The sequence below is a fragment of the Hemiscyllium ocellatum genome, chromosome 30 (assembly GCF_020745735.1).
Source record: "Hemiscyllium ocellatum isolate sHemOce1 chromosome 30, sHemOce1.pat.X.cur, whole genome shotgun sequence".
Taxonomy (NCBI): domain Eukaryota; kingdom Metazoa; phylum Chordata; class Chondrichthyes; order Orectolobiformes; family Hemiscylliidae; genus Hemiscyllium; species Hemiscyllium ocellatum.
Window position 1 is genome coordinate 3,183,124 of NC_083430.1, and position 27,244 is coordinate 3,210,367.

Below are 27,244 nucleotides of genomic sequence, written 5' to 3' on the forward strand. Positions count from 1 at the left end.
AGGACCCAACACCGATTCTTGTGGCACTCCACTAGTCACAAGCCTGCAGTCTGAAAAACAACCCTCCCACACCACCCTCTGTCTTCTATCTTTGAGCCAAATCTGTATCCAAATAGCTAGTTCTCTCTTTATTCCATGAGATCTAACCTTGCTAATCAGTCTCCCATGGGGAACCTTGTCAAACGCCTTACTGAAGTCTATATAGATCACATCTACTACTCTGCCCTCATCAATTCTTTGTTACTTCTTCAAAAAATGCAATCAAGTTTGTGAGACATGACTTCCCATGCACAAAGCGATGTTGACTATCCCGAATCAGTCCTTGCCTTTCCACATATATGTACATCCTGTCCTTCAGAATTCCCTCCAACAACTTGCCCACCACTGAGGTCAGGCTTACCGGTCTATAGTACCCTGGCTTTTCCTTACCACCCTTCTTAAACAGTGGCACCACATTTGCAAACCTCCAGCCTTCTGGCACCTCACCTGTGACTATCGATGATACAAATATCTCAGTAAGAGGCCCAGCAATCACTTCTAGCTTCCCACAGAGTTCTCAGGTACACCTGATCAGGTCCTGGGGATTTATCCATCTTTAATCATTTCAAGACATCCAGCACTTCCTCCTCTGTAATCTGGATATTTTGCAAGATGTCACCATCTATTTCCCTACAGTCTACATCTTCCACATCGTTTTCCACAGTAAATACTGATGCAAAATATTCATTTAGTATCTCCCCCATTTTCTGCGGCTCCACACAAAGGCCGCCTTGCTGATCTTTGAGGGACCCTATTCTCTCCCTAGTTATCCTTTTGTCCTTAATATATTTATAAAAACCCTTTGGTTTCTCCTTAATTCTATTTGCCAACGCTATCTCATGTCCCCTTTTTGCCCTCCTGATTTCCCTCTTAAGTATACTCTTTTATACTCTTCTAAGGATTTACTCGATCTATCCTGTCTATACCTGACATATGCTTCCTTCTTTATCTTAACCAACCCCTCAATTTCTTTAGTCATCCAGCATTCCCTATACCTACCAGCCTTCCCTTTCACCCTGACAGGAATATACTTTCTCTGAATTCTTGTTACCTCATTTCTGAAGGCTTCCCATTTTCTAACCGTCCCTTTACCTGTCCCTTTATCTGCCTCCAATCAGCTTTCAAAAGTTCTTTCCTAATACCATCAAAATTGGCCTTTCTCCAATTTAGAACTTCAACTTTTAGATCTGGTATCCATCATGATTTTAAAATGAATAGAATTACAGTCACTGGCCCCAAAGTGCTCCCCCACTGACACCTCAGTCACTTGCCCTTCCTAATTTACCAAGAGTAGGTCAAGTTTTGCACCCTCTCTAGTAGGTACATCCACATACTGAATCAGAAAATTGTCTTGTACGCACTTAACAAATCCCTCTCCATCTAAACCATTAACACTATGGCAGTCCCAGTCGATGTTTGGAAAGTTAAAATCCCCGACCATTAATACCCTATTATTCTTACAGATAGCTGAGATCTCCTTACAAATTTGTTTCTCAATTTCCCTCTGACTATTAGGGGGTCCATAATACAATTCCAATAAGGTGATCATCCCTTTCTTATTTCTCAGTTCCACCCAAATAACTTCCTTGGATGTATTTCTGGGAATATCCTCCCTCAGCACAGCTGTAATGCTATCCCTTATCAAAAATGCCACTCCCCCTCCTCTCTTGCCTCCATTTCTATCTTTCCTGTAGCACTTGTATCCTGGAACATTAAGCTGCCAGTCCTGCCCATCCCTGAGCCATGTTTCCGTAATTGCTATGATATCCCAGTCCCATGTTCGTAACCATGCCATGAGTTCATCTGCCTTCCCTGTTAAGCCTCTTGCATTGAAATAAATGCAGTTTAATTTATTAATCCTACCCTGTCCCTGCCTGCCCTGACTGTTTGATTCACTTCTGTTCTCAACTGTACCCGTCTCAGATTGATCTCTTTCCTCACGATCTCCCTGGGTTCCCCCCCCCGCCCCTTCCAATTTAGGTGCAATCCGTCCTTCTTGTACAGGTCATTTTGACCCTAAAAGAGTTTCCAATGATCCAAAAATGTGAATGCTTCTACCATACACCAGCTCCTCAGCCATGCATCCATCTGCTCTATCCTCCTATTCCTGCCCTCACTAGCTCGTAGCACTGGGAGTAATCCAGATATTACTACCCTTGAGGACCTCCTTTTTAAATTTCTGCCTAACTCTCTGTAATCTCCCTTCAGAATCTCAACCTTTTCCCTTCCTATATCATTGGTTCCAATGTGGACAATGACCTTTTGCTGGCCCCTCTCCCCCGTAAGAACATTCTGCACTCTCTCTGAGACATCCTTGATCTTGGCACCAGGGAAACAACACACCATGCTGCTTTTTCTCTGCTGGCCACAGAAACATCTGTCTGTACCTCAGACTACAGAATCCCCTAACACAATTGATCTCTTGGAAGCCAATGTACCCCTCGTTGCATTAGAGCCAGTCTCAATACCAGAAAATTGGCTGTTTGTGCTACGTTCTTCTGAGAATCCATCACCCCCTACATTTTCCAAAACAGCATTTCTGTTTGAAATGGGTATATCCACAAAAAACACCTGTCCTAGGTGCTGACGTCTCTTACCCTTCCTGGAGTTAACCCATCAATGTGACTGTATCTGAGACCTTTCCCCCCCTCCCTATAACTGCCATCCATCACATACTGTTGCTGTTGCAAATTCCTCATCGCTTCTATCTGTCTCTCCAACCGATCCATTCGATCCGATAAGATTCGCATCCAACAGCATTTATGGGAGATATAATCCGCAATAACCCTTAAACTCTCTTTAAACTTCCACATCTGACAAGAAATATATATCACTGCAAAGGTCACTTTTGCTCCTTCACAATTTACAGACACAGAAAAATAACACCGTCTTATTCCTCGACAAAACACTGCACCACGTTAAATTAATAGCTATGGCTTATATTTTAAGTTTAGTCAAGAGACTTACCTCCAAAAGCATACAATCAAGGAAAGAACCCACTGTATTCACTAATACAGCCTTTCTCTTGGACAGACTTAAAACAAGAATTAGCTTATCTGATTCTGTGTTGTGAATTTCACCCAAACCGGTTCCTCCAAGATTAGTTGTGAAATTCACTGTTTGTTAATTTTCCCAGATGGACTCCGATGTCCAGGGACACATGAATTCAAAAACAGCAAAGGCAGTAACTGTGCAAGTTCTCTCTCTCTCCTGCACTGTTCTCACCATGTGCTCCCTTTGTCTGTACTTCTCCCTTTCAAAACTGCTGTTGTTTTGACTTTTTTTCCCCAAAGTTCAAAAACAATGCAACAGCATATAAAATAGTAATTACTGCTCCTGGAATTTGAAGAAATCACCTCTAGCACCTAAAATACCTCAAAAAAAGGAGCAGCTCTTACAGCCTGAAATTTTTCCAGTCCTGTGATTGGAACAAGGTCAGCCAGGTGTACCTCGGAATATGAGTTCCTCGATTATGGCTGCTAATCTGGTCCAATTGGAGAGCCCTGGCTGACAGATATAAACAGGAGTGCTCAACATCATGTTTATTCTGAAAGCTGGTTCTAAAGTAGTTCAACCAGTGTCAAGGATTCTCCATGTGTAAATAAACGGTGACTTGGTAATAGGATACCAGAGTTATTTCAAAAGTGGCAATGAGAGAAAAACACACTCGTGCAGAAATGTGCTTAAATTAGTCATTTTTGAGTTAGGGTAAGCATTTCTGACATCAAGAACAGATATTGATAGGTATGTCCCTGTCAGGCAGGGAGGAAGTGATAAGGTAAGGGAACCATGGTTTACTACAGAAATTGCATCTCTTGTTAAGCAGAAAAAGGAGGCTTATGTGTTGATGAAGCAAGATGGTTCAGGTGAGTTGATGGAGAGTTACAAAACAGCCAGGAAGGATTTAAAGAGAGAGTTAAGAAGAACAAAGAGAGGACACAAGCAGTCTTTAGCAAATAGAATAAAGGAGAACCCTAAAGCTTTCTATTGGTATGAGAGGAATAAAAGGATGGCTAGGGTAGGAATAGGGCCAGAAGTGGGAAGTTGAGTGTGGACCCTGTGGAGATCGGAGAGGTGCTAAATGAACATTTCTCATCAGTTTTCACTCAGGAAAAGGAGAATATTGTAGAGGAGACGAATGAGGTACGAGATATTAGACTAGAAAGGATCGAGGTTAGTTATGAACAGGTGTTATCAATTCTAGAAGGAATGAAAGTGGACAAGTCCCCTGGGCCGGATGGGATTTATCCGAGGATTCTCTGGGAAGCTAGGGATGAAATAGCAGAGCCTTTGGCTTTGATATTTGAGTAATCTGTCTAAGGTTTAGTACCAGAGGACTAGAGGATTGCGAATGTTGTGCCCTTGTCTAAGAAGGGCAGGAGAGATGACCCAGGTAATTACAGACTAGTGAGCCTTACTTCTGTTGTCAGAAAGGTTTCGGAAAGGATTATGAGAAATAAGATTTATAATCATCTAGCAAGCAACAATTTGATATCAGATAGTCAATATGGTTTCGTCAAGGGCAAGTCGTGTCTCACAAACCTCATTGAGTTTTTTGAGAAGGTGAGCAAGTATGTAGATGAGGGTAGGGCAGTTGACGTGGTATACATGGACTTCAGTAAAGCCTTTGATAAGGTTCCACATGGTAGGCTGTTGGAGAAAATGCAGAGGCATGGAGTTGAGGGTGATTTAGCAGTTTGGATTAGAAACTGGCTTTCTGAAAGAAAGCCTGTTGTGGTTGATGGAAAATATTCAGCCTGGAGTCCGGTTACTAGTGGTATGCCACAAGGGTCTGTTTTGGGACTACTGCTGTTTGTCATTTTTATAAATGACTTAGACGCAGGCATAGATGGATGGATTATTAAATTTTCAGATGATCCTAATGTCGGTGGAGTAGTGGACAGTTTGGAAGAATGTTGCAGGTTGCAGGGGGACTTGGACATACTGCAGAATTGGGCTGAGAGGTGGCAAATGGAGTTCAGTGCAGCTAAATGTGAGGTGATGCACTTTGGGAAGAATAATAGGAAGACAGAGTACTGGGTCAATGGAAAGATTCTTGATAGTGTGGATGTGCAGAGGAAACTTGGAGTCCATGTGAGCAGCATGGTGGCACAATGAGTGGGCAGCACAGTGGCACAGTGGGTGGGCAGCACGGTGGCACAGTGGAAGGCACTGCTGTCTCACAGCGCCAGAGACCCAGGTTCAATTCCCGCCTTAGGCGACTGACTGTGTAGAGTTTTCACATTCTACCCGTGTCTGCGTGGGTTTCCTCCGGGTGCTCCAGTTTCCTCCCACAATCCAAAGATGTGCAGGTCAGGCGAATTGGCCATGCTAAATTGCCCATAGTGTTAGGTGAAGGGGTAAATGTAGGAGTATGGATGGGTTGCGCTTTGGCGGGTCGGTACGACCGAAGGGCCAGTTTCCACACTATAAGTAAGCTAATCTAATCATGTACATAGATCCCTGAAAGTTGCCACCCATATTGATAGTGCTGTTAAGAAGGCATATGATGTGTTAGATTTCATTGGTAGAGGGATTGAGTTCCGGAGCCACAATATTACGCTGCGACTATACAAAATGCTAGTGCAGCCACATTTGGAATATTGTGTACAGTTCTGGTCCCCATATTTCAGGAAGGATGTGGAAGCATTGGAAAAGGTGCAGAGGATATTTACCAGGATGCTGCCTGATCTGGAGGGAAGGTCTTATGAGGAAAGGCTGAGAGACTTGGGTCTGTTCTCATTGGACAGAAGAAGGCTAAGAGGGGATTTGATAGAGACATACAAGATGATCAGAGGATTAGAGAGGGTGGACAGTGAAAGTCTTTTTCCTAGGATGATGACGTCAGCTTGTGCGAGGGGGCATAACTACAAATTGAGGGGTGGTACATTTAAGACAGATGTCAGAGGCAGGTTCTTTACTCAGGGAGTGATAAGGGCATGAAATGCCCTACCTGCTAATGTAGTCATCAAAGACTGGACTCAGTCTCTGGAAAAAATGCATTTTTTTTCTGGGAAAATTGCATTGGGGCAGATGAAAAGCAATGAAAAATTCTCCTGAGGACCCAGAGCCTTTTGAGTTATTATGAGCCTCAATTTCCCTGAGGCACCAGATATTAAAACCTTTCAAGAGCTGACAGATTTAGTTAAGAAATATTGTGACACCGAACCTCCTCTAATCTGAGATGCTATCACTTTTACTGGGCAATTTAAGAAGCAAGGGAATCCATATCGGCATTTTTGATTGGGTTAAGATGACTGCAAATTTGGTTTAACCCTTCATGAGATTCTGAGAGGCCATTTGGTATGTGGGATTAATGACGTAACCAGGCAAAAGTGCTTACTAGGTGAAGCCCAGATGGATTTCAAACAGGCACGACAACTGGCTTTATCATTGAAAAATGTGGCAAGTGGAGCCCATGAGTTGCATGGTGTTCCAATCAAAGTGGGGACGCTCACCAGTCTCATTAAGGTTGGGAAACATGACTTGGGTGAAGGCAATTACATGGACTCACTCAGGACTTGGCCTGAACAAAGGGACTCTACATCAGCCCAAGCAAAGCCACAAAACAAAGGCAAGCATCGGCCAAACACTTAAGATTTTCTTCAGATTCCAGGCCAGCAAGCAACTGTAATTGCTGCCAGCTTGTGGACTCAAGACAGTATTCGGGAGAGTGCACACCCTAGAAAAAGTACCTACATCTGGTTTGGAACAGTCAAATTGCTTAGCAACATCAGAACCAATCAAAATAAACATCTAGTTAAATGGTCACCTGGTTCTAATGGAGGTCATCCAGATGCAGCTGTTTCAGTGATCGCAGAACCGGGCTTTAATAAAATTCCTTTTGGACTCCAACCCTTAAGTTCGCACAAGACTTTGGCAGATTAGGGGTACAACTTCAGTTCCACTCTCTTATGAGAAGGAGCTGGTTCAGTTGCTATTGATTGTAAAGAAATGTTAAGGCCAAACTTGATGGGTTGAAATTGGGAGAGAAAGTTTCACCTGGCTTGGCTCAATATTTTTCAATTAGAAAATGGCTACCTGAGTGAAGTCCTAATTAAATACCTGGTGGTTTTTCAGAAAGGTCTAGGGACGATCAAAGGACTCAAGACCACCTTACATGTTGACCAGGAAGTAATTCCACCATTCTGCAAGGCCCACCCACGGCCTTAAATACAAAAGTAGAGGCAGAAATCTGGACAGTGAAGGAATCATCAAACCTGTCAAGTTTACGAAATGGGCAGCACCAGTCATGCCGATTGTGAAACCGGAGGCTCAGTTCACCTTTGTGAGGATTTTAAGCAAAGAGTAAAATGATTTTTGTTGCTGGATAAATACCCAATCCCTTGCATTGAGGGATGCTTACACCAAGATGGCGGGGGGGGGGGGGCGCTATCTTCATGAAGCTGGACATGAGCCATGTGTACTTGCAATTGCGGTTATATGAGCATTCCAAGAGGCATGTTACAATTAATACCTATAAAGCTTTGTACCAATATACGAGACTACAGTTTGAGGTATTGTCAATCTTTGCAATCTTTCAGTGGACAATGGAGAACATTTTACAAAGGTCTACCCCAGGTCACCATTTATCCAGATGACATGCCAATAACAAGAAAGACCAATTAGAACATAGACCTTCGGCATTTCACTGAGGCCAGTGTCCACATTAGAATGGAAATATGTGTGTTTCATGCATGCCAAGTGACGCCCTTGGTCTACAGAATCAAAAAGACCAGGTTACAACCATTGAAAAATAAAGTGAGGGTAACCAAGGGTGCCGCAGCTCTCACATCTGTAGCGAAGCTTAGGTCTTTCCTCAGGCAGGTGAATTATCATGGAAATTTCAAACATAACCTGACCTTTCATTCTGGTACCTTCACAAATTCTCTTAAAAACTGATCACCCTCAGAAATGGTCACATATCCAAGCTCTAGCTTTCAGGGAAGTGAAGAAACAGCTATCATCCTCAAAGATGTTGGTGCGCTATGATGCCAAGCAAGATATGGTATTACATGCAATGCCTCTGCAAACAGCATTGGGGTAGTATTAGCTCAAAGATGGACCAGTGGAGTTGAAGGTAGAATAGCATATGCCTCAAGGACAACGAGATAGAGAAGGAAAGTTTGGTCACACAATTCCCACATTCATGGGAATAGCTGGTTACACCCTGGACTTGGTTACATTTCAGTTATGTGGGTCCTTTCATGGGCTTAAGATTCTTAGTTGTTATGGACACCATCTCAAAGTGGCTGGATGTGCACAGAGTTAATTTGTCAAACACATAGAAGATAATAGAAAAACTATGCTCATCTTTTGCACAACACAGATTCCCAGGATTGTTGGTCACAGATAACAGACTATCATTTAGCAGCAGGCAATTTGAGTATTTCCTAAAGTTGAATTGTATTCAACTTCTAAGGACAGCTCCATGCCATCAATTATCCAATGGTCTGGCAGAAAAAGCAGTCCAGCCTACAGCCTACAGCCTACAGCTTCACTAGACCCTAAACTGTCCCTGTTCCTCTTTGATTATAGGGTTACCACTCATGAAATGACTGGATAGTTCCAGCAGAGTTGCTAATGGGGAAGTTAAGTATAATCTTCCCGTCCTTGGTTGGAAGAGGGTGGAACGGCATCAGGAACACCAACGCTGGACATAAGACTCTGCTAGGTGAGAGAGACAGCTTATTTCAGGGGATGAAGTCTGGTGCAGGAGCCATGGGAATGGCCTTGCATGGCTAAGAGGCATGGTCAATGTGAAGTCAGGTGCAGTGACATATAAAGTTAAGGTAGATGTGACAAGCATATGGACCATATGAAAGCTGCAATCTCGCAAACAGGGCGAGGGCAAAACATGGCCCAGTTCCTCAAGAATCTTTCCGATGGTGTCAGAACTCATGGGTTCTCCATTTTTATTAGATTAGATTTCCTACAGTGTGGAAACAGGCCCTTCGGCCCAACCAGTCCATGCTGATCCTCCGAAGATTAACCCACCCAGACCCATTTCCCTCAGACTAATGCACCTAACAGTATGAGCAATTTAACATGGCCAATTCACCTGACCTGCACATCTTTGTGACTGTGGGAGGAAACTGGAGCTCCCAGAGGAAACCCACACAGACACGGGGAGAATGTGCAAACTCCACACAGACAGTCGCCTGAGGCTTGGAATTGAACCTGGGACCTGCTAACCACTGAGCCACCATGCCTCTCTCTGCAAGCATTGAAGATACCTTGGAATTTGAGATAGATATGGTAGGTATCAGCAACTCAACACTTTTGTGTTGAAAATAGAAGAAGAGAATGAATTTCTTCCAAGAAGCTCCAGGCATGAGGCAAGCTATTGTGCACCACCCACCGTCCACTGCCTACCACCCATATCAGAGGCAAAGTTGGAGAAACCTGACTTGGTGCGAAAATGCCTCTGCACAAGCTATAAAACAAAATGGATCCGGCACATGTCCTCAGACGCTGAGAGGGAGGAACGTTTTGATTGTAACAAGATCCAGCAGGTGGGCCTCATAGAATTTATACTGGGCCTAAACTTTAGGATTTCAATAGGAATTCAACTTTAGGAAATATTCAGAATTGGGGCTGTTGACTTGATCTAATCTGGGGGCTTTAGCTGACAGACAAAAACAGGAGTGTCAAACATCCTGTTCACTTGGAGGGCTGGCTCTGAGGGAACTGGAGCAATGTATGGGGCCATAAGACATGGTAATAGGGGGGAACACCTGTGCCTACATAGATATTAAAGGAAAAGGCACATGGAAGCATCAGACCCAACTAAAACCATTTAATGACTCCAATGACCAAACTAATGTCATTTACAATTCCCCAGGTGCAAGCAGAAAAGGTGGACAGTCATCCCGGGGAGAGCACTGAACAAGGCACGACTGCACCTCCTAACGGGGACAAAGACTTTAACTGTTAACTCTATTTTAACTGCAACATGTATATACCTGTGTTTCATTGTATTTAAGTGTCACAACTGTTGGAAGCATGCCAGGTTTTGAGGATAACCTCTTCTATAAAACCCATCTAAGCTTGCATGGGAACAAAACTGTCTGCTACCCACTGGCACAATCAGTGGAATCTCGATTTGTGGCTACCCCAGTGTGGTCCCCTTGCGACCTGTACACAGAAGACACCTCAGGAGTGCCGTGTAAAGTCTGAGATAGGGGACTCCAGGGTAAATGTGTGCAGCTGGACAGGACCACCGGCCCATGGGGCCAGGCCCCCCCCAGCCTAGGGAAGGGAAGACCCATTTAAAACCCGGTAATTACCCACTCTGTTTCACAGGACAGGGATGGGGATGCATTTATGCCCTGGTTCCCAAAAATGACTCATACGTCCAGACTCAGTGCACTTATCAGCAGTGTATGGTCACTAGAGGATAGTTTATCTGCACCTGCAGCAAACAGGCATGCTTGAATGTGACAGCTGGCAGACAATTCATATATGATCAGTGCAATGGCACCCACGTCAGCTCTGCCACATGGACATACCCGTTCAACACATCATTGGGATATGGATTCCTGGGATCTCTATCTTTGGGAGGCGCAGCAGGAGTTGTCAGTGCTAAAAACCAAAATTATCTTATATGTGGCCTGACTATCCTAGGCAACAGTACCTCGAAAGCTCTGGAAGCAATTAACGCAGAGCTGGCTAAACTCAGACTCTACACACAGCAGACACGTTATGCGGTGGGTTATCAATTAGCACAGCAAGGGGGAGTTTGTATAATTGTCGGTACCCATATTATTGATGCTTCTTATAATATTACAGAAGCCATCAATAATATGAGACCAGCTAGACAGTTTTTGACAGGGAACCACAATTACAGACAGCTGGCTAAATTGGTTGCCAGGTAAATCTTGGGGACCCCATTTGGCACACGCGATAGTTTTCCTCATTGCACTCATGCTGGTATTCTGTGTGGGCCTCGGGGGTTTAAAACTCTGCTGTAAGGTGCTACTGATGAGAACTGTACTAGCAGCACGTGTCACCACGGAAGTGGCTCCAGTGAAACTGGCACTCCATGGTACCCCTTGGGAGGGGGAGCTCCTAGAGATGACTTCCCTCCACATTTAAGTTGGGTGGTCTGCGGAAGATCTTCGAAGTCACCTCCTTGACCACAAAAGGGGGAGTGAAGAGGGAGATAGCATGGGATAGGTTGACACTAGGCACACAAGATGGTCACTGAGCCATCAGTTGGCCAACTTGACACACAAGGTGGCCACCAGATCACAATATAGAGAGAAACTGCAGAGCATGCACAGACACTGCCTGGGGCCATCTGAATGGCAGCACAATGCACACACAACCCAGTTGGTTAGTTTAAGGAAGTTGGAGGAGATAATACACATGAGTAGCGAACACTACCGCTGAAGTGTTTGGGTCCAGCCAACACCTCTTATAGAAGTGCTAACAGCTTGATACAGACTCAATACAAAATGCTAATAGCCAGGGCTGCAGTAATTATCCTTTTTAGGAACAGCGATTAGCGCCCATTACTACAGCAATGGACTTCCGTGCAGACATTGAAACTGACAATGTCTGCACTGAAACTAACAATAACCACATGGAAATTAACAAAGGCTGCGGTGGAACTGATAATGACTGTATCGAAATGATTCTGCAATGATTGCCATAAACAAACCATGTTACAAAGACAATAATCTCATCACTGACCTATTGTATCACACGATGTACAAAAATATCTTGACATGTGTTCCGGGTCGAGAGAAGGCTCACAGCTGAACACTCTCCCCAGAGTTCCGGTATTTCCTTGTACAATAAACTTTGTCATTGAACTCCGACTCTGACTCAGAGACTGGTGCCTTTCCCCACAACAATGCTAACCACATTTCTCTGTACTTGGCCCAAATCCTTCTAAACTTTCCTATCCATATATCTGTCCAAATGCCTTTTAAATGTTGTTAATATATCCACCTCAACCACTTCTGCTGTCAGCTCATAACATATACATACCACCCTCTGTGTAAAAAGGTTACCCCTCAGGTTCCCTTTTATTCTTTCCTGTCTAACCTTAAACTGGTGCCCTCTAGTCCTCGATTCACCAAACCTGGGAAAAAGACTGAGTGCATTCACCCTATCCATGCTTCTCATGATTTTATACACTTTTGTAAGATCCCCACTTGGACTCCTACACTCTAAAGATAAAAGTCCTTGCCTGTCCAACTTCTCCCCATAACTCAGACCATTGGTTTATGGCACATCCTGATGCATTTCTCCTGCACTCTTTCCAGTTTAGTAACATTATTCCTATTGTAAGGTAGCTGAAACTGAGTACAGTACTCCAAGTGTGGCCTCATTAATGTCCTATATAATTGCAATATAACTTCCCAGCTTTGATACTCAAAGCACTGCCTGATAAAAGCCAGTGTGCCAAAAGCCTTCTTCACTGCCCTGTCTACCTATGACTCCACCTTCAGAGAACCGTGGACCTGAACTCCAAGGTCTCTCTGTTCCACTACACTTCTGAAGGCCCTACCACTCACCATGAAACTCTGACCTTGATTTGACTTTCCAAAATGCAAGACCTTACACTTATCTATATTAAAATCCATTTGCCATTTCTCGATACACTTCCCCAGCTGAAGAAGGTTCTGTTGCTATTTCACTGTCCATGACACTGTCTATTTTAGTGTCACCTGCAAACTTCTTAATCATGCCTTGTACATTCTCATCAAAATCATGGATATAGATAACAAACAGCATGGGCTCAGCACCAACTCCTGAGGCACTCCACAAGCCACAGGCCTCCAGTCTGACAAGCGTCCTTCCAATACTACCCTCTGTTTCCTACCATCAAACCAACTGTGTATCCAATTTGCCAGATATACCTGGATCCCATGCAATCCGACCTTCCAGAGCAACCTACCATGTGGAACCTTATCAAAGGCATATTGAAATCCATATAGACTACATCTACCACCCTGTCGTCATAAACCTACCTGGTCACTTGAAAGAACTCTAACAAATTTGTGAGGCATGATCTCCCACTCATGCTGACTATTCCTAATCAAACTCTGTCTTTCCAAATACATGCTGCAAATGTGTTGCTGGTCAAAGCACAGCAGGTTAGGCAGCATCTCAGGAATAGAGAATTCGACGTTTCGAGCATAAGCCCTTCATCAGGAAGGGCTTATGCTCGAAACGTCGAATTCTCTATTCCTGACATGCTGCCTAACCTGCTGTGCTTTGACCAGCAACACATTTGCAGCTGTGATCTCCAGCATCTGCAGACCTCATTTTTTACTCGAAGATTTTTCCAAATACATGTACATGTTATCTCTTAGAATCTTCTCAAGTCACTTACCTGCTACAGGTGTTAAGCTTACTGGTCTATAGTTCCCAGGAATTTCTTTGTAGTCTTTCTTGATTAAGGGCACAACATTCACTACCCTCCAGCTTTCCGGGACCTCCCCGGTGGCTAACAATGATAAAACAACACTAGTCAGGGCCCCTACAATTTCTTCTCTAGCCTCTTGCAATGTTCTTAGATATATCTGGTCAGGACCAGGAGATTTATCCATCTTCATACATTCTAATACATCCAACATCTCATCTACTGTGATATGGACTGTCCCCAAGTTTCCACGTTTCCACGTTTTTCTCCACGGTGATCTCGCCCATCTCCTGCCATTCTACACATATATGTATACTTTGGTCCTTGATTGGTCCCATTCTCTCACTAATTATTCTTTTTCTTTTAATATACTTAAAGAACCTCTTTGGCTTCACCCTAATCTTCTCAGCCAAGGCCATCTCATGCTCCCTTTTCACTCTCCTGATTTCATTCTTCAGTAAACCCCTGTATCTTCCACTGACCTCCAGGGATTCCCTTGATCCCAGCTGCCTGTACCTGAACCATACCTCCTTTTTTTTCTGGTCAAAGCCTTAATATTTCTTGTCATCCAAAGTTAGCTATTTCTGTCAACCTTGCCTTTCATCCTCACAGGACCATATGGACCTTGAACTCTCGCTATCTCACTTTTAAAGGCCTCCCACTTGCCAGAGGTCTCTTTACCTGCAAACATACTCCTCCAATTAACCCCTGCAAGTTCCTGTTTAATTCCATCAATATTCATCTTTATAACTTGAATTTCGAACTTGAACCTGTGGACCAGTTTTGTCTTTTTCCATAAGTATTTTAAAACTAATTCATAGAATCCCTGTAGTGTGGAAACAGTTCAATTGGCTAAACAAGTCCACACTGACCCTCCGAATAGTATCCCACCTAGACCCATTCCCCCACTCTCTACACTAATGCACCTAACCTACACAACCCTGAACACTATGGGCAATTTCGCATGGCCAATTCACCTAACCACACATCTTTGGACTGTGAGAGGACACTAGAGCACCCAAAGGAAACCCACACAGGGAGAACATGCAAACACCACACAGACAGTCACCCGAGGCTGGAATCAAACTGGGGTCCCTGACGCTGTGAGGCAGCAGTGCTAATCAATGAGCCACTGTGCTGCCCTTCATGGTCACTGGTCCCAAAGTGCTCTTTCACTGCCAACTCAGTCACCTGTCCTGTCCTATTTACTGAAAGTAAGTGGAGTTTTGCCCCTTCCCAAGTAGGTCCCTCTGGATACTACTTGAGGAAACTTCCCTGAACGCACTTTACAAATTCCACCCCAGCTGAGATCTAAGCCCCTAATGTTAAGGCAGTTAGCGTCTATGTTAGGAAAATTAAAATCCCCTATGACAACCATTGCTCCCGCAAGTCTCCCCAGACTCTCTGCATATTTGTTATTCAAATTCCCATTGACTATTTGCGGGCCTATAGTAACGCCCCAATAACGACACCATTCCCTTTTATTTCTTAGCTCCACTCACAAAGCCTCACTTTGCTAAAATCTATATAAACTACATCAACTGAACTTCCCTTATCACACATTTGATCATATTTACAAAAAGTCCTAACAAATTTCATGATCACCCTCTGACAAAGTCATGCTGACTATCCCTAATTAATCCATGCCTTTCCAACTGGGTATTAATTTGCTGGTTCAGAATGTCCTGCCCAATAGTGTCCTTACCACTGACATGAGACTCACTGGTTTAAGAAGTGAAACCATATTAGCCATTTTCCAGTCTTCTGACACTTTCCCTGTGGCCAGAGAGGAATTAAAAACTTGTGTCAGAGACCCTGCAATTCCCTGCCTCATCTCCCACAGCAGGCTGGGATGAAATTCATCTGGCCAGGAAATTGATCTGTTTTAAACCAGTCAAAGACTCTAATACCTCCCCGTTCCTATGTCATACTGTGCAGGTTCCTCACAATACCATTTCCTGAATTCTGTGCTGACATTCTCCTTTTCCAGAGTGAAGACCAAAGAGAAGGGGCAACCTTTTCATGCAGAGGGTGGTGTGTGTATGGAACAAGCTGCCACAGAAAGTGGTGGAGGCTGGTACAATTACAGCATTTAAAAGACATCTGGATGGGTATATGAGTCAGAAGCATTTAGAAGAATATGGGCCAAATACTGGCAAATAGACTCGATATAATTAGGATACATGGTCGGCATGAAGAGTTGGATCAAAGGGTCTGTTTTCATGCTGTAGATCTCTATGATTCTCCCTAATCCAGTTCACAAATCCTTTCTCATGCCCTTCTCTAATTGCTTTCTTAAGTTCCGCCCTGCACTTCTTGTATTCCTCTAGGGTCACAGCTGAATTGCTCCCTTTGGAGTTGGGAAAAACCCTACTCCTCTTCCTTATCCAGTCCTGAACTGGCCTAAACATCCAGGGTTCTCTAAACCTATTGCTCCTTGATTTCCTTCTAAATGGTACATAGAGTCATAAAGAAGTACAGCACGGAAACAGTACCTTCAGTCCAACTCGTCCATGTCGACCAGACATCCTAAACTAATCTAATCCCATTTGCCAATGCTTGGCCCATATCCCTCTAAACTCTTCCTATTCATATATCCATCCAGATGCTTTTTAAATGTTGCAATTGTACTAGCTTCCACCACTTCCTCTGGCAGCTCCCATACATGCACCACCCTCTGCATGAAAAGATTGCTCCTTTTATATCTTTCCCCTCTCACCCTAAACCTATGACCTTTAGTTCTGGACTCCCCCACCTCAGGGAAAAGACTTTGTCTGTTTATCCTATCCATGCCTCTCATAATTTTATAAGTCTCTATCAGGTCATTCCGGGAAAAACAGCCCCAACCTGTACAGCCTGTCCCTATAGTTCAAATCCTCCAACCTTGGCAACATCCTTGTAAATCTTTTCTGTACCCTTTCAAGTTTCAAAATATCCTTCCAATAGGAAGGAGACCAGAATTGCACGCAATATTCCAAATGTGGCCTAACCAATGTCCTATACAGATGCAACATGACCTCCCAACTCCTATACTCAAAGGAAAGCATACCAAACACCTTCTTCACTATCCTATCTACCTGCGACTCCACTTTCAAGGAGCTCTGAACCTGCACTCCAAGGTCTCTTTGTTCAGCAACACTCCCTAGGACCTCATCATTAAGTGTATAAGTCCTGCTCCGGTTTGCTTTTCCAAACTGAAGCACCTCACATTTATCCAAATTAAACTCCATCTGTCAGTCCTCAGTCCACTGGCCCATCTGATCAAGATCCAACTGTAATCTGAGGTAACCTTCTTCGCTGTTCACTACACCTTCAACTTTGGTATCATCTGCAAACGTACTAACTATACTTCCTATGTTCACATCCAAATCATTTATATAAAGTACAAAAAGTAATGGACCCAGAAACGATCCTTGCAGCACATTACTGGTCACAAGCCTCTAGTTTGAAAAGCAATGCTCCACAACCAAGTTCTTACTTCTACCTTCAAGCCAGTTGAAGCCAAATGGCTAGTTTCTCTCTGTATTCCATGAGCTCTAACCTTACTAACAATTCTCCCATGGGGAGCCTTGCCAAAGGCCTTACTGAAGTCCATATAGATCACGTCCACCACTCTGCCCTCATCAATCCTCTTGTTATTTCTTCACAAAACTCAAAAAAGTTTGTGAGACATGACAAAGCCATGTTAACTATCCCTAAGTAGTCCTTGTCTTGCGAAATACATGCAAATCCTGTCCCTCAGGATTCGCCCCAACAACTTGCCCACCATCAATGTCAGGCTCACTGGTCTATAGTTCTCTGGCTATTTCTACCACCTTTCTTATGTAGTGACACCACATTAGAAAGGCTCCAGTCTTCCAACACCTCACCTGTGATTATTGATGATACAAATATCTAAGTAAGGGGCCAGCAATCACTTCCCTAGTTTCTCACAGAGTTCTAGGATACACCTGACCTGATGCAGGGGATTTATCCACTTTTATGCATTTCAAGACATCCAGCATCTCCTCCTCTGTAATATGGACATTTTTCAAAATATCACCATCCATCATCCCACATTCTAGATCTTCCATGTCCTTCTCCACAGTAAAAACTGATGCAAAATACTTGTTTAGTATCTCCCCCATTTCCTGTGGTTCCACACAAAAGCTGCCTTGCTCATCTCTGAGGGGCCGTATTCTTAATGTATGTATAAGAATCCTTTGGATTCTCTTTAACCCGATTTGCCAAAGCTATCTCATGTCCCCTTTTTGCCCTCCTGATTTCCCTCTTACGTATATTCCTACTGCCTTTATACTCTAAGGATTCACTCACTCTGACCTGTCTATACCTCACCCGCGATTCCTTCTTTTTCTTAACCAAAACCTCAATTCCTCTAGTCATCCAGCATTCCCTACATCTACCAGGCTTTTCTTTTCACCATAACAGGAATATACTGTCTCTGGACCTTTGCTATCACATGCTGGACCTGTATTCTCCTCAGCTCCTTCCTGAATGCACCCCATCCCACCCTGCATTGCTCTGTAGACTTACCGACAATGAGCTGTTCCCAGTCTCCTGTGGCCTGATCCTGTTTTATTTTAATAAAATCTGCCCTTCTCCACTCCAAAGCCGTCTTTTGCAGGCCATATTTTAATTTGTCCAGACCAAATTTAAACCAAACCAGGTTGTAGTCTAACGCTAAAATGTTCCCCCACTGCCACTTCTTTCCCCAGAGTAAGATCCAGCCAACCCTTGTTGGCCCTCTGTGTACTGATACAAAACCCTCTCCCGATATATTTCAAGATGTCAGCACCCTCTCAACCCTTAGCACCATGACTATCCCAATTTACGTTGTGAAATTTGAAATCCCCTCGTATAATTACCAATTGTTCCCCTTACAAACCTCTATGAACTGTGTACATATTTACTCTATTTCCTGCTAATTCTTTGATGGCCTATAATACACTTCCAGTGAAATAGCTGCCATCTTAACATTTCTAAGTTTTACCCACAAAGCCTTCTTTGAGGATCCTTCTAAGAGATCATCTTTCCTTATTGTAGTAGATGACTCCTTAACCAGGGGTAGGAACAGAATATCCAGGACTAATAACCATTACCATTTATAACATCTGTGATTTCCTATATGCTGCAGGAGAGTTATTGGGAGCATGATGTTTTCAGTTGAATTGACTGGAATTGCTTGGGTCATGTTGGACCAGTGGAAGGGGTGATGTGCTTTTGAAAGGCCTCTGAATTAAGCAGCTACTGATCAGTCACTGGACTTTGGCTACAGAATGACAGCAATATAGAGCAGAGAAAGCAGAGCAATCTCTGCGTGGTAGAGGACTGGTTGTGTGACATTGTAGATAATGTCCAGAGAGTCTCAAAATATCAAGGAAGAATATTTAATCGAGATTGAATATTCTTAGTCCAGGTTATCCACACCCAATTAAAAACTGACATGCAATTTGAGTCAGAAGAATAGTTTGATGAACATAAGTAGCTGTTTGTCGATTAAGTTAAATCATTACATTGGTTCAAGGCTGGATAGTTTCTGGTTTAAGATGACAAGGAGAATGACTGAGCAGGAATCGAGCTCTATTTCCTTCTTTTGAGGACTATTGTAATTTCAGTCTCAGTCTATGTGCTATTGGTACTCATGAGACCAGGTCTCTCTTTTTTCTGTTAAAACAGCAACATCAGGCCCATTCTGTTCACTTCTGCTCTTCCTATAATAAGCTCCTGCCTTGTTTTCCATTTGATTTAAGAGTCTCAGTTTGGAACTCACTATAATTCTTAGATGATTCAAATAAAACCTCAGATATGTCATGGATTAAGACAGCAGGAAAATGGCAGCAGTAATGGATGTGTATGACTATTTGCCCACAGTGAGATGTACCTCAGTTTATCAAACGTTACCCATCAGCTTTAGTGTTTACAAAATAATCATTACTGGAAACAATGAAAATTACAAAGGAGCAACCTGGAGACAGTCTAGGAAGCTGGTATAGCTGCAGTTTGACAAAGTATCTGGAATATTGTGTTTCTGACCACTGATACTTACAGCCAGCTTGGATTTGCACTCCATTTTGCAGAATCCCTCCTGCTCTTGGCAGAATCTCACAGCTGAGATTTCCAACTGTTTGTTTGAAAGCAGAAATGTTGACCTGGGACATGGTCCTGTCCACAACTGTGTATTGTGTCTTCGCAATGTACATATTATCCAGTTGCCACATTATCTGAGAGGCATGAGTGATAGAGCCCATAATACAGGAGGTGTTTATTATTTTGCAGGTAGCAACCAGTGATGATCCCCAGTGCACAGGGTTTGCACTGACTGAGATCCTGAGACATTCATGTGCATCCGAAAGAACTCCTGTAAAGAAATAGGAGCAAACAGTCATTACATCAATTCTTTATTTTAAAACTACAGATTTGTAACTGACATCTAAATAACTTAGGAGAAAGTGAGGACTGCAGATGCTGGAGATCAGAGTCGAGAGTGTGGTGCTGGAAAAGCTCAGCAAGTCAGGCAGCATCTGAGGAGCAGGAGAATCAACATTTCAGGTATAATCCCTTCATCAGGATTCCTGATGAAGGGCTTATGCCCAAAATGTCATTTTTCCTGATCTAAATAGCTTACAAAAGGCTGAATCTAACACAGTTATCCTATTAGATAACTCCCAGTCACATTAAAGTGATGAAAATAGTATTTCCATGATATTAAAGAAATGCAATCGACCAATTATCCCATTCACAAAACGTCCCAATTAAGAACATGATGGGACTTTGACAGAGACAGTGATGAGATCCATGAGGACAAGAATATTCAGCGCCTATGATTTGGTAATTTTGGAGTTCAAGTATGGAACTGATGTACCCTCTGCCAGGGCTATTCTGAGCATTCTCACACTATCAACTGTTTTCAGCAAATTTAATATGCAAATGAGTTGAAGAGCAGGTTAACTGGCAAATCGTATGGGACTGGTGGGTGAATGTTGTCACCCCACTCACCCCTTCACTCACTGAGAAACTCGTAAATTCATTAATCATCCCAAACAAAGAAAGGAGAGACTTTGCTCAGAGGCCCAGGCTAGATGGGGATTCAATTCCCACTGTGGCACATCTGCAATTTAATTTCAATTATTAAAAACCTGAAACTGAAAATTGTCTACAGTGTCAAAACTATCATCTTCTAACTGGGGCGTCAAATTTGATACTTTGTTTCTCACTTCTTGAAAAAATATAATAAGAGACTGGGTATAAAAAGGCTTATATAGCATTATGGGTAAAGCTTCTACCTGTAAGCCAGAAAGTCCTGACCTGAAGGGGATCATAACATAAAGCACTGGCTGGAGTATGTCCACACCCTAGTAATGTTATTTAATTTATTAGAAATGTATTAAAGGTTTGTTTCAGTTGCAGTTATAGTTTCATACACCTTCAAGAGATTGATCATTAATTTAGATCACAAAATCAATACGGCACAATAGGAAGCCATTCAGTCCATCATCCTCAGACTAGTTCTATTCCCTAGTGCCTTTACCCCACATTCTTACTCACGATCCAATCACTATTCAAAGCCTCAATTGAACCTGCCTCCACATTTCCAGACAGTGCATTCCATTCCCTAGCAAAAGGAAAAATACCATCATCTGACCAGACCTTAGGGCTGCTCTCTCATCAGAAAGAGGCAATTGATGGTGGTTATAACCTAACAGTCACCATGCCTTAGGTGAGGGCAAGAGGCTGAGAAGGAGAATCTTTCATGGAAATGGTGTGGGAATTGAATCCACATCATTCTGCATCACAAACCAGCAATCCAGCCAAATGAGCTAACCAACATCCTAACAAATCATTATGTGAAAAACAATTTTTTCTCATATCCTCTCTTGCTTTGTTTATATATCACTTTAAATTTCTTTAACACTTCAGTCTTGTAGGGTGTAGGTTTGCTCACTGAGTTGTAGGTTTGATATCCAGACGTTTCATTACCTGGCTAGGTAACATCATCAGTGGGAACCTCCAAGTGAAGCGAAGCTGTTGTCTCCTGCTTTCTATTTATATGTTTGTCCTGGAATTGGTTCCTGGGGTTTTCCTTCAGTCTTGTTACTTTTACAAGTGTAAACAGCTTCATCCAATCTACTCTGTCCAGTCCACTTATGATTTTAAGAACTTCAATCAGATCTCCTTTCAGCCTTCATCTCTCCGGGAAGACCAATCCTCATAGCTGAAGTTTTTCATTTTTTTTATGCATTCACAACCTTCCTATAATGTGGTGTTTACAACTGTAAATAATACACCAGCTGAAATCTGACAAGTGCCTTTGACCAAGATCTTTGTATCCTCACTAGCCACTGTAGAGGTCCTGGAGGACTGGCAAGTAGCTAATGTTGTTCCTCTGTGCAAGAGGGGAAGTAGGGATAATCCACGAAACTATAAGCCAGTGATTCTCACATTGGTGGTTGGGAAACTAATGAAGAGATTTCTTAGGGATAGGATGTATGCGCACTTCAAAAAACATGGCAAAATTAGGGATAGTCAGCATGGCTTAGTGCAGGGCAAGGAATGTCTTACTAACTTGATTGAATTTTTTGAGTGGGTGATGAAGATGATTGATGAGAAGTGGATTTTAATAAGGCTTCTGACAAGATCATGATGTAGGCTCATCCAGAAGATTAAGATGCATAGGATCCACTTGACTGCTGGATTCAGTATTGACTTAAAAACAGAGGGTAGTGGTGGAAGGGTGTTTTTTTCACGTTAGAGTTCCATGACTAGTGGTTTTCCGCATGGATCCATACTGGGATCTCTGCTCTTTGTGGTATATGTATATATATAAATGACTAGGATGAAAATGTAGATGATGCAAAGATAGGTGGAGTTGTGGATAGAATAAAGTGTTATCAAAGGATACAGATGGATATAGATCAGTTTCAGATATGGGCAGAGATTTGGTAGATAGAGTTTAACCAGTGTGAGGTGCTGCACTTTGGGAGATCAAATGTTAAGGAAAAGTATATAGTTGATGGTAGGACCCTGACAACATTGATGCACAGAGAGAACTTGGGGTTCAAGCCCATAGCCCTCATTAGTGGCCACGCAACTGGATAGGATGGTAAGGAAGATGCCTGCCTTTATTGGTTGGGGAATTGAGTACAAGAGTCAGGATAGCATGTTGCAGCTTTATCAGACTTTCATTAGGCCACAATTCCATTCAATTCTGGTCGCCACATTACAGGAAAGATGTCAAGACTTTGGATAGGGTGCAGAAGAGGTTTATCAGGATGCTGCCTGGGTTAGAGGATATGAGGTATATGGAGAGGCTGGAAAACCTTGGGTTGCTTTCTCTGGAACAGCTTAGGCTGAGGGGAGACCTGATAGACATCTTTAAAATTATGAGATGTAAAAATTGGGTTGATAGTCAGAATCTTTTCCTTGGAGTTGAAGTGTCTAATCCTAGGGAGCATGCACTTAAGGTGAGAGGGGGAAAGTTCAAAGGAAATGTGAGAGGCACATTTGTTACAGAGTGGTGGAGTCTGGACTATGTTGTCAGGGGTATTGGTGGTGGATGTAAATATAATAGGGGCTTTTAGATAAACACTTGAGTATGCAAGGAATGGAGGGATATGTACCAAGGACAGACAGAAGTTTTATTTGGCATCATGTTCGGTGTAGGATGATGGGCCATTCCTGTGCTGTATTGTTCTGTGTTTTACAAGTTCAACATCACTTCCTTATTCTTATACACCATGCCTCTATTAATAAAGCTGAAAAAAAACTTTTAAAATTGTACTGAGCAACTAGCACCCAACTTGAGTAACCTGGGCATATATGCACCATCTGCTCCTGCATTGCTGTTTAGAATTGTATACCCTATTTTATATTGTCTTTCAATGTTCTTCCAGCCAAAGTGCATCACCTCACATTTCTCCACACTGAACCTCACCTGCCACCTATCGACCCACTGCACCAACTTGTCAATGTGTTTTTGGGATGTATCCTTCTCACGGTTTACAATTTTTTCAAGCCTTGTGTCATCTACTAAATTTGAAATTGTCTCCTTCATGGTAAATCTAGGTCATCGATACATATCAGGAAAAGGAAGGGTTCCAACACTGACCCCTGGGGAAATCCACTCCAAATGTTGCTCCAGCCCGAAAAATGTCTATTGACAATTTTCTGATCAATCAGTCAATCTTGTATCTACGTTGCTACTAACCTTTTTATATATGGCCTATAAATTTCCTCACAAGTCTGTTATGAGTTACTGCATCAGAGACCTTTGGGAAATGAACAACATCAGAAGCATTACCCTCATTAACCCTTGCCATTACCTTTTCAAAAATCTCTAACAAGTTTGTTAACCATGATTTCCTCTTTCAACATCATGCTGAGTCTTCCTAATTTATAGATAGTTTATTTTGTTTTAGAAATGCTATAAGAGGCAACTCATTTTCTGTCTTTTACCAGGAACTGCTCAAAGTATGGGACATGGTGACCTCCTACTGGAGCTCTCTCCTATCAGGTATACCGGTTGTCATTACGGAGTTAGATGTCATCAATTGAACTTGTGGATCATGTGTTGATTAATAAATAATTTGTAGCCAATCCTGATTTGGGACTGCTGACCTTTTCTAGCAATCATTGGGCCTGGAAAGTGTTGCATGTAGTAGTCCCATGGTTCACAGTGGTTCACAGAGTTCCAGCTTCCACAGCCTTAAGGATCTGTGTTCCACACGTAAATATACTGCATGGGGCTGCTTCTCCTCAACTTTTAGGCTGCACTTCAATCCCACATTCTTGATGTTTATCTACATTAGTGAGCTTTGAGAAGACTTGTTGCTCAGGTTGAGTTTCTGGATGTAGGGTTGCTCGCTGAGCTGGAAGGTTCATTTTTAGACGTTTCATCATCGTACTATCTAACGTCTTCAGTGAGCTTCCAGATGAAGCACTGGTAGCATGGCCTGCTTTTTATTTATATATTATTTATTTTATTCACAAAAATACCTTACAAGAACTGTAACAAATACTACATTGGGCAAACAGGCACAAAACTAGCCATCAGGATACATGAACATCCACCAGCCACAAAAAGACATGACCCAATCTCACTAGTATCTTTACATTCAGATGAGGAAGGACACCACTTTGACTGGGACAACCATCCATCCTAGGACAAGCCAAACAGAGACGCGTAAGAATTCCTAGTTGGAATGCCATCCTCTAGAACTCTATCAATAAACACATTGACTTGGATCCCATTTACCACCACCTGAGAAGAAGAACAGGAAATGATATCACAACAGGAATTATCATCACCACTGTAAGGAAACCTAAACACATACATAAAAGTGGGCCATACTACCAGTGCTTCATCCGGATGCTCACTGATGATGTTACCTAGTGTGGTGACAAAACATCTAAACACTGACTTTCTAGTTCAGTGAGCAAACCTACATCCTTTATCTATGTGGCAGATAGAGAAGTGGGCAGTTGAGAGGATCTTAAGGGAATCCTGCGCCTGGTGTGATTACAGTGACCATCAACAGGTTGAGGCAGTATAGATTGAGGGGGAAGGCCATACTGATAGCTTGCCCCTCTTTCTCTGTCAAGTTCATGATTAGGGAAGATGCAGACATTTAGAGTCACTGAGTCATAATGATCTACAGCACTTAGAAAGGCCCTTTGGACTATTGCATCGGCGCATGTCAAAAGCAGCCACCTAAATATTCTAATAACATTTTCTATCTCTTCACCCATAGCTTTGTATGCCTTGGTATTACAAGAGCATGTTGAAATGTTTAAATTTTATAAGATTTTCTGCTTCTACCTTACCAGCAGTAAGTTCTAGATTCTCCACCATTAGATGAAAAAAAATTTTCTCACATCCCTTCCAAACCTCCTGCCTCTCAATTTTAATCTGTGGCCCCCAGTCATCAATCCTTTCGTCAAGGGGAAAGCATCAATGTTAGCACAGGCAAGGTGTGTCAAAGGGCCTGATCCTGTGTTATACTGTTCTATGTTTTCTATATTCCTACATCTCAATCAATTCCTCTCTCAGTCTCCTCTGCTCTAAGGAAAACAACCCCAGTCTTTCCAAACTCTCTTCACAACTGAAACTCTCCAGCCCAGGCAACAATTGCCATAAATCCCTTCCACACCCTCTCCAGTGCTGTCATGTTTCCCCAATTATTTAGATTCTGGTATTTCACCACAGGCTGTGGTCTAACTAAGGTTTTATAATGTTTCAGCACAATCTCCATGCCAGAACTCCATGGCTTGGCTAATAGATCCAAGTATTAGAAGAACCAAAGACATATTTGCCAAACACCACCAACTTCATTAACAAGGACAACATCACCAAATCGAGTGCACCTATGCCTTCCCACCCACTTCACTTTCAGTAACAAAATGTACAACCAAATGGAACACCCATGGGATCTCCAATATCAGGGTTCTTAACAGAGACAGTAATACGGAGATTCAAACAAACAGCTCTGCCAATCATCCAACCCAAATTTTGGGTCCACTACGTGGATGATGTCTTTGTCATCACTAAACAAAACAAATTAGAAGAAACCTTCAAGACCATCAATAATATCCTTACAGGCATAAAATTCACTAAAGAGGAGGAAAATAGCAACAAACTGTCATTCCTAGATGTCACAGTAGAACGAACAGCCAACGAGGAACTTCAAACCAGTGTCTACAGGAAAACAACACACAGACCAAATACTGAACTGAAGAAGCAACCATCCCAACACCCACAAACAAAGCTGCATTAGAACATTATCCCAATGAGCGACCATACACTGCAACACAGAGGAACGATGAAGAACAACGTATTCAAAAAGAACAGGTACCCAGTGAACACAGTCCACCAATTTCTCAGCAACAAACTCAAACAAACAGACAAAACATTTCCAAAACCCTTAGCCCCTCTCCACTACATCAAAGACATCTCTGAAATGACTTCCAGACTACTTAGACCTCTTGACATAATGGTAGCCCACAAACCCACAAACACACTAAAACAGCAGCTAATGAACTTAAATGACCCTATACAGACTCTAGCAAAACAACTGTAGTTTACAAAATACCTTGCAAGAACTGTAATAAGCACTACATTGGACAAACAGGCAGAAAACTAGCCATCAGGATACATGAACATCAACCAGCCACAAAAAGATATGACCCATTATCAGTAGCATCCTTACCTACAGATAAGGAAGGACACCATTTTGACTGGGACAACGCATCTATCCTCGGACAAGCCAAGCAGGGACATGCACAATAATCCCTAGAAGCGTGGCTTTCCAACTGGAACTCTACTAACAAACACATCAACTCGGACCCCATTTATTACCCTCTGAGAAAAAGAACAGGAAATGACATCACCAACCCAAGGAAACCTACACACATAAATAGAAAGCCAGTCATAACATTACTGCTTTACCAGAGGTTCACTGATGATGTTACCTAGTATTGTGACAAAATGTCTGAAAACAAACCTTCCAGAACGTCTATTCTTTATGTCAATTTTGATTCTCTAACTTGTTTCATGAAAGCTGTTATCCAGGGGAACAGAAATCCAATTCTAAAGAGGTGTCCCTCTCCAATTTCAGAACACTACAAAACCGGGAGCTTGCTCATACGGAAGAAAAATAATGCAAATTTTGCAAATCTGAAATGAAAACTGAAAATGGTGGAGAAACCGAGAAGCTCTTGCATCATCTATGGAGCCAGAAACAGAGTTAACTATTTGAGCCTAGTCCAACTATTCTTCAGAACAGTTTAACTTCACGGATGCGACATGGCCCATTGAGTTTTTCCATGATTCCC

General features: G+C 42.6%; 1 protein-coding gene across 2 annotated transcripts in view; it reads right to left on the reverse strand.

Moving 5' to 3' along the window:
• LOC132830060 (interleukin-6 receptor subunit beta-like) overlaps window positions 1–27,244 on the reverse strand; it is a 151,675-nt gene that overhangs the window by 108,278 nt on the left and 16,153 nt on the right. For both annotated transcript variants that reach the window (XM_060847525.1, XM_060847526.1), the window contains exon 3: window positions 19,464–19,775. In XM_060847525.1, the coding sequence (XP_060703508.1) occupies window positions 19,464–19,775 (312 nt within the window). The remainder of the gene's footprint in view (window positions 1–19,463; window positions 19,776–27,244) is intronic.